The following is a 17,662-nucleotide window of genomic DNA, read 5'->3' as shown; positions in this document are numbered from 1 at the left end:
GATTGCACAAACAATTTTTAATTTTTGTAATTTCAAATTGCCGGCCGTTGTTATTGTATCAGCCGGCTTGAGCCATGGACTAGAGTAATACGATGACCAAAGCAAACCGTGGACTAAAACAGTTTTTAATTACTAAACACTGTTAACATCACCAGTATTATAAAGATTATAATTGAATTAATAACAGAAAGTTTGAACAGCTGTTAAGTTCGAGACAATGAAACATTTGTATTGTTGCTTAATTGTTGTTCATGTCCCAACAACATAGGACCAGATAATGTCTAACTGTTTTTTTTTTTTTAGTTATGTTGTTGACAAAGACGAATATGCCCTTCTATGTTCCTTTAGCTCTTTTTAGCGGGACTAAAGAGCAGGTCAAACTCAATTTTCGTATTTTTCTTAGTTAATAATAAGGCTATGGCTACGTTGAAGTAGATCTATGATAGAATACGAATCTCAACCACACATGTAAAGTGATAAATATTAAAAAGTTCATTATAACTTTGATCGTGTGGTTATAAAATGATACTCTACCTTAAAGTAACTCCAATATAGCCAAATCCTAATAATAATATTGACAATTCAAAATATGTTAGCAATATACACATGATTATTATGCAATTAAAACATAATAAGGTGTCATATAAGATACCTAAGAGCATAATGCTTTAAGGGTCGAGCTTTCCAGTAATTCAAATCATAATTGATAATATGCTTGAAAATTTCAACATGAAGCATGAAATGATAATTCAAAATTGATAAAGAAAACGTAATATTTGTACAAACTTATAAATTAAAATAAAAAATTAAGAAACTATATAAAAATAATAATTCATAAAATCACATAAGATGTGCAAAATATAATGTAATAAATATGTAAATGGATATCAAATTGGTTAAAACTAATATCATACTTGAAAACGGAACTAAATTAAGACTCACAACATATAAATTTTTTTTATAAACATTGCACAGGTACTTTCAAAATATTAAATGTGAAATTATGGCCCCCAAATTTGATTTTTTTTGGTTTATATTAATTTCGGCATCGTGAGAGAGTAGTTGCTTTGTACTTTATCACTGGAGTGAAATTCATAGTGTTGGCCAACTTTACGTTAGATTTGAAATGCATGGTAGTGCAATGGTGGCGTAATCTCCATAGCACATGGTATTTATAGCTTATTAATTATTATTTAATCGCATGATATTTATAGGCTTATAAATCTTATAATTTTACTCAAAACGCTCCTGCAATCATATGTAAACCATGAGAGGTAATAATTTTTAACAAAAACAAGAATTAAATAATAAGCTTTCTTCTGTTAAAATATATAAGAGGCACGAAGTTCAAATTCTCAAAATATATATTATCAATCCCTTAATATACTTGAATTTTTTTTTTTTAACATCAATCAAAAGGCATTAACTGTACTAATATTCCATTCACGATCATCACTACCAATCATATTTTTTAACCCAAGATTGATCATTGTTGCTAAAATAGATGCCATCCTCTCTCATTGACCAAAAGCAATTCCCAGTAGAGCGACAGGTGTGAATCTCAATTCCAGTTTGAAAAACATCGACGGTTCTCTCGTTTGTACCGAAACCCATATCGCACCCAAAATGAGTTTTCTTCCAAAAATCTACTGTAAATTCAAAACGAAATTCCTCTTTCATCCAAAGAAGATGCGCCCCAAGATCATCATCCTTTGAGTAGCAGTGATTGAATGATGAGAAAAATTGGGATGATAATGAAAAAGAAGAGAGTCAAAGAAAATCTAAACATGTTTTTTTTTTTTTGGCAATTATCTATCAATAGAGTTTGTGAATTCTTGTTGCAGTTCAGAAGCTGTGTGTAGACGAATTTATACACTGAAAAATGAATGAGAAGTAATGGTTTTCGAATATGGAATGATGAGAACTATTCACCTATTTTAATTAAAAAAAAGTTCATTAAATGACTATATCTATTGACAACATATATGTATGGCAAATGAAATAATGAATCATATATGTATGACAAGGAAATAATGAATCTTAATTAACTGCTGTTTGAATACTAAATATGGTTTAGTTTCATGTTGCATTACAGCAAAACATGGTCTAAATTTTAATTCTCACAAATTTGGATGATAACATCTTTACCACAAACTAACGGGAGATAAATTAACTCCCACGCAATTATATTTATAATCGGAAGGAAAATGAGAGACGATGACTAGAACTCAAGTTTTCAAATTAAATTTGGGATCTCGAGACTAGTGCGGCTGGGAGTTCGTTGCCTATGCATAAAGGGCATGTTTGGTTGTTGTATTAAAACTTCTCATTACATTAAATTTATACAAGCTCATGTTTGGTAGATAAAGAGCTATAGTAGCATTGTATTGATGGGCCCAAGCTAATGCGGCCGCTTGCTTTTTTTTTTTTTTTGGCCTTTTTGCTTTTGACTTTTGCTTTTGTGTAATAATAATAATATATTATTATTATTATTATTATTAATTTTAATTTTATATAATTTTTTTATTTTTACATTATAATTTATGATAACTAATAATAAATATTTAAATTTGAATAATATTAATTTCAAATAAATAATAATATAAAATATTAATACAATTTAAATATATTAATATAATATAACATAATATATTAATATAATATAATATAATATAATATTTAATTTAAATTAATCAAAAAAATTAATACAATACACTATAGCACTAAACATTGTATAATATTGTTATAATACAGTTCTAATGCAATACAACATAATACAATACACTAACATTAAAATAATAGAATACACCATAATATAATACAGTGTGCGAAACACACAAAAAAAAAATTGCTTTCGTAATAAACCATTGATTTTACTTTATTGTAATGATAACTTCCTCAAGAAGTATTTATAGAGATAAATATGTAAAAGTAAAATTATCAAGATATTCCATTTAGAGGATGAAAAATAAAACACGAATGATGATGTAGGATAATTGTGTAAGATAAGAAGTGTTTCTTTTCAAGGTCATAACTTAAGGTACATGTATCCATTTAGGGCATATAATATATCGTTTTAAAGCTTACGATAAGGAGAATCTAATCACATTGTCCCACTCGGCCATAAATTTTGTTTCTTTTATAGTCATTTTGTAAGTTATAGTTATTTTCTTATTTTTCCTATTGGTTCCATGATTTTTATTTTATTTTATTTTTGTAGATTTCAGGTTTGAGTGCTGTTTATTTTGTTTTCTCTATTTCATTTAGAAGAATTTCAGTATATAATAATAATTTATTGCCTACTTTGGTAAATTCGCAATATTTAAGATTTGTGTAGAAGGGCCTTTAAATCCTAATTTTCTCATTCGGACTTTTATCAATAATATTTCAAATTGTTAAAAACTTATGTTTCTGTTGGATTTTTTAATTTAACATTGTTGGATCCTTAATCTAACGTTGAGTTTATATGTGAATAATTATGTATTGCAGATTGTGATATAAGGTTAAGCCCAATTAAAAGTTATCTATTAAGGTTTTCGGTATTATGAGCTTTTATGTATCTAAAATGGTATGAGCCTTTAGTGTGTAGAAACCTAATAATATTCTAATTTTATGATAGACATAATTAAGAATACCTAATGACAACAAGAAAAAGTTGTCTATATGAGTGGTTATAGTTTTCAAGTCACACGTATCTTTCTATTCTTTCTGATATTCTATCATTGAAAGAGAGCATAGAGAGAATTAAAAAACTCTCTAGGAGAAAGTGTTGATAAGGAAGGTCAACCACACAACCCTAAACAACAATTCAACGTTATGAATTTAGGTACGTTTCCGCATAATTTGTTATTGATTCTTAGTAATATAACATAAATGTTCCTGAATTGTAGGTGATGGTTTTCACCAAAAGAATTTCTTGTTCTAACAATTTCTCCATCGTTTACCAATTTTTATGTTTCTATTTCGTCAAATTGACAAATATATTGTTATTTAGGGGTGGAGCCAAAATCTCTAATCTAGGGGGCATTTTGTCATCAATAAAAACTAATTGGAAAAAAATGTAGAAAAGGACATCTTAAAGGTTAGTAAAATATATATTATATACGAGCTATTTTGCTGTAAACAATAAGTAATAGAAGCTAAATTATGAGAAGCTAATTTAAAGGAAAATTTTGTAAATAAAAATTTAAAATTCATATTTTTCTTTATTAAATTTTAATCCTCTAGCTCTCTGAGAACTTAAATTCGTGTAATTATCCAAATAAAACTATTTGAAAATGACTCAATTAGGCCTTGGGACAAATTAATATTCAAATCTATATAAGTTATTGGTCAGAAAAAAAAAATGAACACCACTTTACAATTTTAAAAAGGACACGTTATAATTTTTAGTGACAACAATTATAAGATAAACTCAAAACTTCTGTTAATACATCAAGAAACTTATTTACGGCGGGATGATCCACAAACTTCTTATTGATCTTGCCAATTTGCTAGAGATGTATATATATCTCGTGGATTCCGGATAACATAATCTTCTTTAACTTAACGGGTGGTAATTATATTAATCATAGTTAGATTGTTTTTCTTCCTAATTTGCATATATACTCATCTTGAATCACAATATTTAATTGGTACATGAACATGGTCACCAACAAGTAGGGGTGGGCAAAACCAATCGAAATCGGAAAAAATTCAATTTGATTCGGTTTTTTTAAAGATAAAAATGCGAATATAAAAATACCAAACCAAACCATTCAGTTCAATTTTCGGATAAAAAGTTACAAAACCCGAACCAAACTAATAATATCGTTTGGATCCCTGTTCTTTATAAAATTTTTGTATGACCTAATGTTTAGGAAATGTTTGCATATAGAAATTATGTTATACCCTAATATTTTTTGCAAACTTTGCAAAAGGTCCCTGGCTGAAAGTCAACAAGGTAAGATATCATTCCCATCCCTAATTTTTGGTAAATTATATTATAGTGCAGAAACTTATTTTATTTTATTTATATTAGGGCCAAATGTTTTGGTATTAAAAATAGTGACTATGATTCTAAAAGTTTTTCATTTTAGTCCAAACGTCTTGTAATTTTTTTTAATATAAATTTTTAAATTATTTTATTTTTATTTTATTATACATTGATTATAGTAGGTATTGTGTATAGGTTAAGCTGAATCGAAAAACTGATTTGTTAATCCAAACCGTTAAGCAAACTGTTACTGAAAAATCGAAACCGAACCAAAAAAATGATATTGAATCGAAATCAAACCAAAGCGAACTATATATTAGTTCCAATTCGGTTCTTATTTTTCCTAAAGACCAAACAGTTTTTTTTTAATTTTAAACTTGAACCAAACCAATATCGAAAGTTTATCTCAAAACTAAATCGAACCGAATCGATAACCACCCCTACCAACAAGGACACATAGGAATTAAAACTTGTTAATTTTGATTTGAAACATCTTTATTAATTTTATTACTGTTTTTCCCACGATTTTTTATTGTTGCCGAAATATAATCCGTCCTCTCTGATCGACCATAATTAATTTCTAGTATCTTGACATTTTTCTGTTTCGTGGTAAGTTCGATAAACATCGACGGTCGTTTCTTTCAAGTCCAATCTCATGTTACCCCAAAAATGAGTGATCTCCAAACATTTTCTTGGAATTTGAAACTGAATTCATTCTTCATCCAAACTTCCAAAGGGTGTGCTCCCCAAGATCATCATCATTAGAATGGCAATGAATGATCAGTAGTTTATCATTATTACTAAGGTCATTCATCATATGAACCCTACACTGGAGTGAAAGGCCGGATGCAACTGGTGGTGAAGTCTGAGTAATAATAATGCATGTATTTAAGATTATTATGAGGAAGAGAGAAGTCGAGAAGCTAAACATATTAAGAGAGTAGTCGAGAAGCTAAACATATTTGATGCTTGCAGGTATATATATATATATGAAGGTAAAATTTAATTGTTATGGTTATAAACCTATAATATCATTTCATGAGCTAAAATGAAAGTATCCATACATTAAAAGAAAAATTTTGCATCCAGTATTGTTATTAACTACAAAATCTCACAAAAAATCCAGCAAAAATAAATGATAAAATCTTATAAAATCTGTTTATTCCTACCAATATACTTAAAATATACATAATTAATTTATATCCCAATTTAGGTAACTAATACCTATATTCATTACACATATTGGTTAATATTTAACTTTCTTTTATTATTATTTAGAATGGCAATCCAATTCGCTCCTCATTCACATAAGCGGGGTTGAATCCTTATATTTTTAACTAAAAAAAATTACAATCTCAATTAAATGAACCCACTAGTTGATATTTAAATTAATTATTCAATACTTGTTAATTTTGTGACACCTATATCAATGAATGTCAAATTATATACTAGGACCAATTTAAAAAGGTTGTAACTTTTAAAATAATTGTTGTTAGTTGTACTTTAAAAATAATTAGTTGTGAAGAGAATCAGTTTAACGTTTGGCAAAATTTATTTTTAAAAATGTTGTACGTTTTGAAAGCAGTCGTATATATTTTGTAAATCTTACTATTAAACTGTCATAAGAATATAAATAACTAAATTGGATATAATGTGAAATAAAATTTATTTACAATTTTCTATAAACATGTAAATAAAATATTTTTTATTTTGTATGTATAATAATTGACAGCTAAAATAAATATTTTATTTTTTTAATTTTATTTTCTATTTTGTCATCTCAATGTAATTAGTAATAATAATAATTTTTTAAACTTAATGATTTTATTTTCTAATTAATAAGGATAATTTTAAATTTTTATAATATATATGAGGATTTATATGGAATTATATTTAGTATAAAGCTAATTCTTAAAAATCATGTTTTGAAAAATTGCTCTGCCTACTTTTCAAAATTTGTTGTTGGAGTGATTTTGTCAAGAGTGATTTTTAAGGCGACGTTTGTTTTTTTGTCTGAAATCTGAATAGACCTGAATTAGTTTGAATTTTGAATAGATCTGAATGTTTAAATCTGAATAATATGTTTATTTTTTCATCTGAATCTCGAAAAATAAGTATTAAATTGTTTGTTTTTTTCAACTGAAAAAACTGAAAATATGTACTTTTACATTTGTATCCTTATTAAATTTGAATGTCAAATAAATAATATATTAAAAAATAAATAATATATTAAATACCACAATATTTTAACATTTATAAGTAAAACTATATTCAAGTGAATACATAATTATTTTATAATTTTAATATATAAAATACCATAAATTTCAAATTTTATCGTATATAATATAAGAAATAAAAAACATGGATATTTTTATGTGGGGTAATGTCTATGGGTGAGTTTTGGGATAGACATGAAAAATAAATTATAAAACATGGATATTTTTTACATTAGTAAGTAATTGACTTAATTCAAATTTCTCCATTAAGTAAAAAGCCAAAAAAATTGACTTATTTTATTAAGTTAAAATTATCTAAAAAGTCTCATTAAGTTATAAAAACAAACACCTCTAATTAACTTAATTAATTAAATTAAATCACTTTAAATTATTAAGTTAAAAAACAAGAGCCACCTTAACCTAATTTACCGAATACGAGAATGGAATTTTTGCTTTATAAAATTATTTTTAAGTCTTTTAAAAGTAATTTCAAACTAGCCCTTGGAATAATTGAAATGCAAATGACGTTGGCGTTAATTAGTTTAAATAGTAAATGAGACGGTACAAAAGAGAGGATTTAATTTTCATTATGCATTGTTTTAAAAAAAAAAAATTGCATTGTAACATACCAATAACATACACCACATACCTTTGGAGAAATTTAATCTCGTTTTTACAATATTTTCAAAATAAAGTGACTGATAAACATTGTTGTATGGGTCTCATTTAATATTAAAAATTATTCATTGAAAATTAAGCTTTCTTCTGAATCGCATATTTTTTAAATGCTATTATAAATTATAATATTTTAAGTTGCTATCAATCAAACAGTGCCCTTATGACGTAGAAATCCAAGGAGCAATGCTTTCAATTCTTACTTTTGCATTAAAAAAAAAAATCTTGTTTGCATTAAAAATTTTAAAGAAACTAAATTGACTTTTCGTGCAATCCAAAGGCTAACAAAATCCCATTGACCCTTTTTCACTTTATGAAATATGGAAGTAGAATATTGAATGTGGAGTTGTGGACGTAATAATGCATCGGGTAGAGAAAAAAGATATTTGACAACTTTTTTACACTATTTAAATTTCTATTCCCACTAATACAAATCAAATTTCATCCCAGTTTTTATTTCGACCGGTTGAAGCAATCGGTCCCAACAATTCTTTATTTTATTCTTTTATTTTTGTTTTGTTTTCTAATGTTTTTATTTTTATGATTAAATTAGATTGGACTAAGTAGAATAAGATATGATAAAATTAAATAGGATTAAATAAAAAAAATTACATTTGCTATTGCCTAATCTTTTTAGTTTAGCATAACATTTGATGAACTACACTAAAATTTAATTTTTTTATTTTCATAATAATTAGAAAATTAAAAAGATTAGCAATTAATTTTATTATTATGTAGATAATAATTTAATATTAATTTGACAAAATATAAAATTTTTCACGCACTATATTTTTTATTTTTATTATTAGCTAAAACATATTATCGAAATTGTGATTTTTATTAATAAAAATAGAATATAAGAAGACAGGGAATCCATGCCCTTAAAGGCACTTATACAACAATTTATGGTGTCATTTGTTTATTAATGCTTTTAAAATAATAATACTACATTTAAACTTTTTAACTAACATTTTAAAAGAAAAACCCAATTGATGAAGTGTAGTTTTTTCTTTTCCAAAAAAGACATTTCTAAATTTTTATGATAAAAAGAAAAATAAAAATAAAAATAAAATAAATAGCTGAGGCTCTTTCATTCGTTTAGCATCATCAGTTGGTCATCACAGTTAGTTCCCACAAAGTTCCAAAACAATGGTCACTTCGTCTTCTCTGGTGTGCAGTCCGTTGACTGCTCCTCTCTGCATCTCCAAGAAATCATCATTGGCCACTCTGAAACTGGGCTACATTAGCCCCATAACAGCAGCTCGAAGATTGAAGCAGAATTTGTACAAGGTCTCTTACAAACCCTGCAACTCTGTTGTGTGCAAGGCCGTCTCTGTGAAGCCGCAGACTGGGATTGAAGGTCTCAACATTGCTGAAGATGTCACTCAGGCGAGTGAACTGTTGAGTTTTTAATTGGGTTTGTTTTGTTTGTTCAAAGTTTGGATTTTTTTCATCTCTTTTTTGGTTCTTAGTTGGCGTGTTTGATGTAGATAAGCTCGCTCGTTCATAGTTTAGGAACTTGTTTGTGACTTCACTGCGTTCTTATGTTTGGTCTAGTATGGAAAATTTGGATTATTTGTTTATTGAAAATTTGATTTTGGATTAGGACAGTTTTGGAATTTCTTTTTTTAAAGTGATTTTGGACTGTGTTTCGATGGAATTGATTAGAATTATGTAGTGGGTTGGTTTTAATACTTGGAAAACATGTGTTGGAGTAGGGGTGTGAACGCTAACCGGATAGTTAATGAGAAAGTTAAGAGTGTAATTTAGCATAGTTTATGTGATTTGTCGTTTTTTTTTTTTTTGGTTATTTCATTATCATTTTTTATTGACTCCCCACATGAATAATATCAATGAACTTCTTTTTTTCTTTGGCTAATGATATGTTGTACTGGTTTCTATGTCATGCAGCTTATTGGGAAGACGCCAATGGTATACCTGAATACTATTGTCAAGGGGTGTGTTGCAAACATTGCTGCCAAGCTTGAAATCATGGAACCATGTTGTAGTGTTAAGGACAGGTGAGAAAGATAAAATTGCAACTCTAGATACTCAAAACTTTCGTGACCATCTTTTGGTTTGTGTGCATTCATCACCAGAATGGAAGTTTTATGGTGAAAATTCTTGATGTTGAACTGTCTCTTTATTGTCCCTAAAGACCCTTCGATATTAAGTTTTTGCCAAAAGTCCATGTACTAAATGGTTAAAATCTGACTTGTCAGTCCTAAACCATTGGTTATAGCAAATTAATTTTGTTATGTCCTTATGAATTTGGCATATTCTAGCTTCCTTGCTTCTTCTTGGAATCACTAGCAATGGAACTTAATCAATAATAATTTACATCCTCTCAATATTTTTTATTTTGATTTCTGATTCCAGGATAGGTTTCAGTATGATAGCTGATGCCGAGCAAAAAGGACTAATAACGCCTGGAAAGGTAAGACATGTTTGCTACAAATCTTTTGCGGCTGAACGAATGTGTAATAAGAACTAAATTTGGGAGGCTAAGCCTTCTGCTTTTTGATATTTATTTATTTTGGCTAAATAAGGGCCTCTTCCTGTTTGTTTGCTGCACTAAAATTTGACTCAGAGGCATTTGAAGTAGTTACTAACTGGATATTTGAACTAGGAAAATGGTAATTAGAAGTGTTTTTTTTCCCCTTAAGCATGAGATAAAACAAGCAATCACTGTTTCAGTTATAATCCCATCTGGAAAAAGCATATGTTTACCATTGCTTTTGCATAGTTTTGGCTCTCTCTCTCTCTTCTTACTTTTTATTTTTTATTTTTTTGTCTGTTCTAGAGTATTCTTGTAGAGCCCACTAGTGGAAACACTGGAATTGGCCTTGCTTTCATAGCTGCTTCGAAAGGATATAAGCTCATTTTGACTATGCCAGCCTCAATGAGCTTGGAAAGGAGAGTTCTTCTGAAAGCATTTGGAGCTGAGCTTGTATTAACTGATTCAGCAAAAGGCATGAAGGGGGCTGTGCAGAAAGCTGAAGAAATTTTGAATAGCACACCTAATGCATATATGCTTCAGCAATTTGACAATCCTGCTAACCCTAAGGTCTGCAGTTACGCTTCCTACTTATATCTAGTTTCAGCATAGACTTGCCTTAGTAGATAAAGAATGAAAAAAGTGGTCTTGAAAAGGATAGGCCATGATGGTCCACATAGATGGTAAAACAGTGGCTCACATCTTCTTTCTTGAAAACTGTAGTCCCATTAGATAGTGCATTATGTGACTTTTTTATGCCATGATATTGTCCATCATTGCAAGTAAAATAGAAAAAAGAAAGCAATAACACGGCTTGCATATTGAAAAAAGTGTATATAAGGGCAACCAGCCTATGAGATATGCCCAGAATGCTGTTGGAAATGGAACATATACATTCCCTGAATGACCTAATGATTCCTGCATTTTATGCTTATTCTTCGCCTTGTTATATTATTTTCGGACATGGGATGCATCAATTTAACAAATTAGCACGATGGTACCTGCTATCAGGCAAGAAACCTCATCTCTTAATTTGATGCTACTCGGTTACTGATTGAATACAATAAAAATTGCTTTGACCACGGGTAAGGATCACTTTTGATGGTTTCCAGCTTTCCATTTATCAATTTAGTATATCACAACATATCATTCATCTTCTGGAATAAGTCTTTGTTCAAGAGATCCTATTTTAGGTTAAGAAATTGTATCATCAAATAAACTGGAAACTATGAGTATAACTGGAGCTGAAGTAAGTATTTCCATTTGCAGATACACTATGAGACAACTGGTCCAGAAATTTGGGAAGATACTAGAGGCAAGGTTGATATATTTATTGGAGGAATTGGAACTGGTGGAACTATATCGGGAGCTGGTCGATATCTTAAAGAGAAAAACCCTAATATCAAGGTAATCATCTTTGTATTATTTATTTCCAAACCATATCTGGCATGTGTCCCATATCCGCCACCAAGTCTTTGTCTAACCTGCCAATCTGAAAGTGTCTTAAAATTGGTAGCATGGACAGAAAAATGAATTTCAAAGTGCGCTACCATTTGGCTGTTCTACCTGACGCTAAGTGCTTTTGATTTCTTAAAAAGCTGTTTGTCTCTTTCCTAGTTTTACTGTTTTAGAGTTCTCTTTTAACTTTAATGATTATCAGGTTATTGGCATAGAGCCTTCCGAAAGCAATATACTTTCAGGTGGAAAGCCTGGTAAGATGAGAAATTAGTTTCTAGTCTTAAGGTTGTTTCAGTATAACTTATTCATCTAAAAAGAAAATTTCTGTTTTGATATGTAACAACTTGTGTTTTAAATGCTTTTACCATAAAAACTCAGGTCCGCACAAGATTCAAGGGATTGGAGCAGGTTTTGTTCCTAGGAATTTGGATGAGGGTGTGCTTGATGAAGTCATTGAGGTTAATTCTTATTTGCTCTTTTGCTTGTTTCACTGTTTACTTCTTTGCAAGTTTTGAAATCTTCTTATTTCACAGAGCTTCTTAATTGGAGAGAGTAGTCAAACCCTTTTTCTCTTTGTTTGGCAGTTGCCTGTGTCTTGATTTTGGTAACTTGGAATTTGTTATTTAGGCATCTGTGTGCAATTATAACCATGAATCCTTGTACAGTACTTTTTGCAATTATCATATGGGATTGCTTGTCAGCTCAAAAGGTTGATTGGAATTCATTTAGCCTCGAGAACTGACTTAAACATGGATGGACATATGGGATGCATGGTCGACATGGATAATTTCTAATGCTACCAACCTATGGAAGTTTTCAAAACTAGAACTTCAATTATATTTCAGTGCACTTCAATTGACCTGTTTCTTTTCCTAGTCTCTTTATATATGCATCTGTGTGCAACACCACTGTCTTTTGGACTATTTCCAGCTGACCTACTTGTGTTCTTGCACCTCTAGTTTCTTGATACACTAGGAAACTGCTTAAATATGAATGTAAATAATTTTTCTTACACAAAGATGTGCTCTTAAACAAATGTGCTTCAAATGACTTTTGGCCTTATATTTGGTGTAAAGCTCTATATGTGCATTTCGTGGGCCAAATGGATGTACCGGCTGTGCATGGCAGTGGCCATCCCTGTTTATGCCTTCATATTAATTCATCTCGTGCTATGCTTTTTGTTTTCAAATTATTTGTTTAGATTCCATATGAGATGCTAGTAGAGTCTGACACATCTCACGTGTCTCTGTTTGTGAATTTGGCAGGTATCTAGTGATGAAGCTGTTGAAATTGCAAAGCAGTTAGCACTCCAGGAAGGCTTGCTGGTTAGTGCTTCTTATTAGCCTTGGATTTTAACTTTTGAAGTGAAAGGAAAAACTGAATCTGGGTACTGACCAACTTCTACATGCACATGATCTAGCAGAGCACAGCTGGAAATAAGTTTGTGCTTAAGTAGAGACAGAGAGCTAAATCCCCCAATGGGTTGGGTTGAATAGTAAACAAACCGTTGGATTCAACCAATAGTCCAGGGTCTCAAACTCCCTGGGAGCCAGCCACCTGATGACCTGGATACTAAATGTCTCATGTGTTTTGTGACTGCATCAAGGTTGTAGAGTTTGGCAGTAGTCAGCTTAGTACTTGGTGAACATAGAAAGGCTTGTGGGATTTTATGGGTATCAGGAAAAAAAAGTGATGCACATTTGGCAATCAGATTGGTTAATCTAATCCATCTATAGGATTTGCATGTGTCCCTTTGCTTGTTTTGAGGACTTCACTTTGATTGTAATGTGAAATCATGTGGATGTGTTAGATCTGTTAAATTGTCATGTGTCTCAAAATCATTTTCATTCACTTTAATGGATGCTAAATAATTCATGATGAAGAAATTAATCGATTACTAAAGTTGGGTGTTATTGAACTAAAAGAAAAGATGTGTAAATGAAAACTCATGTCTTAATTGTAAATTAACTGTTGAGTTGTGTCCCACATTTGCTAGTAAAGGGAAGATACTTGAGTTTATAAGTAGGATAGATTACTCCACTCAATAGGCTAATCTTTTGTGTTGGATACCTAGAAATCTCAGGTCAAGGTCCCCCCAACAATTAGTATCAGAGCTTGACCCTAGTACCCAGAATGTGGTTGTGAAACCACTCAAGTGTGTTGGACGAAAGGACCGGAGTCCAGCGGTGGTTTCGTCCGAGGTGGGGATTGTTGAGTTGTGTCCCATATCAGCTAGTAAAAAGAAGATACTTGGGTTTATAAGTAGGACAGTCACTTCACTAAATAAACTAGTCTTTTGGGTTGATACCTAGAAATCCTAGGCCAAGCACCCCCCCCCCCCCAAAACATTAACATTGAATCACTAGCTGCATAAAGAGAGAAGAAAAATAAAAGTTTTCTTAGTTGAGGAAGTGGTGGTTCTTCCAATGAAGTTAGGAACCATTTACACTTTTTCCCCTTTCCTTCCCTTTTTAATCTTTGAGATTCAATCCATGATTTGAGTGGCTGGACCTGCAGATAGCTGCAGCATGGTTTAAATACTCTTCCTCATCCATCTCTATCTCAATCTTTCCTTTTAGCATCATTTTTCTATCTAATGATTCGAAAAGTGATTTCATATCAGGTTGGCATATCTTCTGGGGCGGCAGCTGCTGCAGCAATGGAGGTTGGGAAGAGACCTGAGAATGCTGGAAAGCTTATTGCAGTAAGTCATGTTGCTTTCATAGAATCTCATGTCGAGTTGATCAATTTTGGAATGAGCTGCAATCTGGTACCAAAAAGTTTCAAAATGAAAAAACAAATTTTCAATACTTTAAAATTAGATTAAAACTAAACCATGTGAGATTTGATAAGCAATGTTGCATGCCACTAAAGGGGCTTATACTTGTGTTATCATCTGGGATAAATTTTAGTTCTATATACAGAAAATTCCTAAATTCAAACATGATTATATTTTGGGGACCATCTTTTTTGTCGTTGTTTCTTTGAAGAGAAACATGGGATTAAGTTACGTAAATCTGGTAAAGCATCAAGTTGAATTGCATTCAGTGAACTTGAATGCTCCTATTATTAGTTCAATTGAAAAGTGATTTGTTAACTTGAGGGTGCCGTATGGCCATTTTGCCCAATTTACTCCATTTTATTTCTGACCCAGCAAAGCCTTCTTGTCTTTCAAGTGCATGCCTGCGTGGCAAAGGCAGGACTAAATTGCACAATTAACCAATTTGCTTTATCAAGTAATTAAACAAATCCATTCAAGTTACAGATTCATGTTTTCATAAGATTGGTCTAAAGGAGAACAAGTCTCTGGCTGCTACCCATATGGTCAGCATTATTTATTAGTATGGTTAGGTGATGTTGCAATGCAGCTGTCAGCTTATGGTCAGTGTCTATGAGAACTAGCTTTCTAGGGAGAGAGAAATATTTTATAGATTAGGACCACTTGACCAAACTACATTGTTGGGTGAGTTCCGGAGGCCTTTTTCCCCATCATGAATGCTTTCTTCAACCTTTTAGCTTCTGGAACCTGAAAAGCTCTGTAGTCTGGTCAGAATTCTCTACGCTTTTCTTATAATTGTATTATAGTTTTAAATATGTCTTGCTTCCTTCGACTCTATATTTATCTGTGTGTGAACTGAGTAATGTACTATAAAATAATAATCTAACGGTTGTTTCTCATTTTAATGACAATTTGAATGGCTGTAGGTTGTGTTTCCGAGCTTTGGAGAACGATACCTCTCATCCGTTCTTTTCCAGTCAATCCGAGAAGAATGTGAGAACATGCAGCCTGTGCCGTGAAATTCAACTCTTCGAGATTTATTGAAAATGCAAAGCTTATTTTTCTGTCTTCCATAGACATTGGCATACATTTTGCTTTTGTTTTAGTCAGTATCTTCTGTTTTTGTGTACATCCACTTGTAGGATCCTAATTATAGTTATGTCCATTCATGACTGTTAAGTCCTTTTTTAAGAAGGAAAATCCTGTTATTTGTGGAATTCATCTTAGGGGTGGAATTTGTGATTACATTTCTCTTCTGTAATTGATGTGCTTTAGCTTAATTTTAAAATGTTAAAGACATGGGAAGTGATTAGTGAACACCGACTTTTATTTGGCAGTTAATGTTTGCCTTGTTTACTCTAATTTGGCAGTTAATGCATTGCCTTGTTGCGCTGCATGATCATAAAAAGAGTTCACAACTAATGTAGGCCTCAATTTTCATTAAAATAATTGACCTTATTTTTAATTAGTCCTTGACAAATAATAACCTCAAGCCGAAAGGAAAGCTAATTGAGGGGAGAAAAAAAGTAGGCAATGGGGCTTTGTCCTCTTTATAGGTATCACATCCGCCACACTCTTCCCACTAGAAAAATTATATGAGGGAAAAAAAATTGAAAATGATATTAAAGGGACAATTATGATAGAAAAAACAAATTTGAAATCATATTAAAGGTAACTATTGTGCCACGCTTTGAGCTTAATTTGCGGAGTTAGGCTATTGAACAATTTTAAGAAGTTAAATTATTTATAATACATTTACTTTATTTTAACAAAATTTTCAATCTTTTAATATTACAAAGTGAAACTTTTTTAGTACTAGTTAAGTGTTCTATTCATGTCGTAGTTATGCGTTCGCTGGATATTGTTCGGTTCTTTATTAACAAAAGAATTTTCTTTTAATGTGAAATTAAAGTTCTTGTTTTTTTTTGAAATTATCATCTGGTAGTAATCATGTAAGGGTTTAGGAATGATATATTATCTAAAATATTTAAAAAAAACTATTATACATCTATATATTTAAACTTTAAAGAAAACTCAAATTTTTTAAAAAATGGGTTGTTAAACATTTTTATTTTTTAAATTATATTATCTAAAATATTTTTTAATTTTAACAAATTTTCTTCATAATATTTGTCATATTAAAACCTTTAACAAAATTTATTGAGAAAATCATACAGTTTTCATTAAAAGTTGTGACCCACGTGAATCAAACTCAAGTGAATCAAACATTACATTGTTTTTTTTTCTTTTTTTCAGTTTAATGCTTTACTTATCAAAACTTTGTTAATGTAAAGATTGGTCCCCTGATCTATCCTACAATCTTAAGCTAGCTTTTAAGAAAAAAAAAAGTGGAGAAGAACAAAGCATAATAAGTGCTTAGCTTTTGAATAAAATGAACTAGTTAAAGTCAAAAGGTTTTTTAGTTCGTGCCCACAGCCTACTTGTGATTGCAGTCTATGCTGGCTTTTGAAGCATGACAAAAGCTCTTCATTGTACGTGGATTCCAAGCATGCAAAGCATAAACAGTGTGCCGCCTGCCTTAATAGGATGAAGTTAGTGTGCCGTGCTGTTTACCATATATATATATATATATATATATATATATATAGTAGTTTTTTTGTCAGGGATCTTAAAGTACGGGAAAGTTTGGAAAAATTTTAAAACCACACGACTTTAAAAGCTTACAGTTTTAAGTTTTTAAAACCATGCAGTTTTAAAGGTTTTCTGTACTTTTTCCCACTTTAAAATTCTTGACTGAAACATTTATATATATATATAGACAGGTGAGATCAGCAGTCTTTAAAAATGCCCTTAATTTTATATTTATCAATATTTATTGAATGAAAATAAATGAATGAATGGTTGAGATTTATTAAAATTAGATATTTAAGAAATTTTATTTGCTTTCTCTTCATATGGATCCTACCTAAATATCTCTTTCTTATATTTTCTCTCTCTATTTGCACATGTTCTCTCTCTTTTTTTTTTTTAATTTTTTATGTCAAATTTCATTTTCAATAATGTGTCATTCATTAAGTAGTTAATAATTATTTACAAAATTC

General features: G+C 30.3%; 1 protein-coding gene across 1 annotated transcript; it reads left to right on the top strand.

Moving 5' to 3' along the window:
• Positions 1-8,961: 8,961 nt before the first annotated feature.
• LOC102625983 (cysteine synthase-like) lies at positions 8,962-15,941 on the top strand. Its single transcript, XM_006492718.4, has 10 exons — positions 8,962-9,255; positions 9,778-9,887; positions 10,246-10,303; positions 10,670-10,933; positions 11,633-11,770; positions 12,024-12,075; positions 12,200-12,279; positions 13,087-13,146; positions 14,445-14,525; positions 15,527-15,941. Exons 1-10 carry the CDS (start codon positions 9,016-9,018, stop codon positions 15,617-15,619), a joined length of 1,176 nt encoding a protein of 391 aa, XP_006492781.2. The 5' UTR covers positions 8,962-9,015; the 3' UTR covers positions 15,620-15,941.
• The last annotated feature ends 1,721 nt before the right edge of the window (positions 15,942-17,662 follow it).

The sequence above is a fragment of the Citrus sinensis genome, chromosome 3 (genome assembly GCF_022201045.2).
Source record: "Citrus sinensis cultivar Valencia sweet orange chromosome 3, DVS_A1.0, whole genome shotgun sequence".
Classification (NCBI taxonomy): Eukaryota; Viridiplantae; Streptophyta; class Magnoliopsida; order Sapindales; family Rutaceae; genus Citrus; species Citrus sinensis.
Note: the sequence above shows the minus strand (reverse complement) of the source record. Positions and strands in the feature narration are given on the sequence as shown.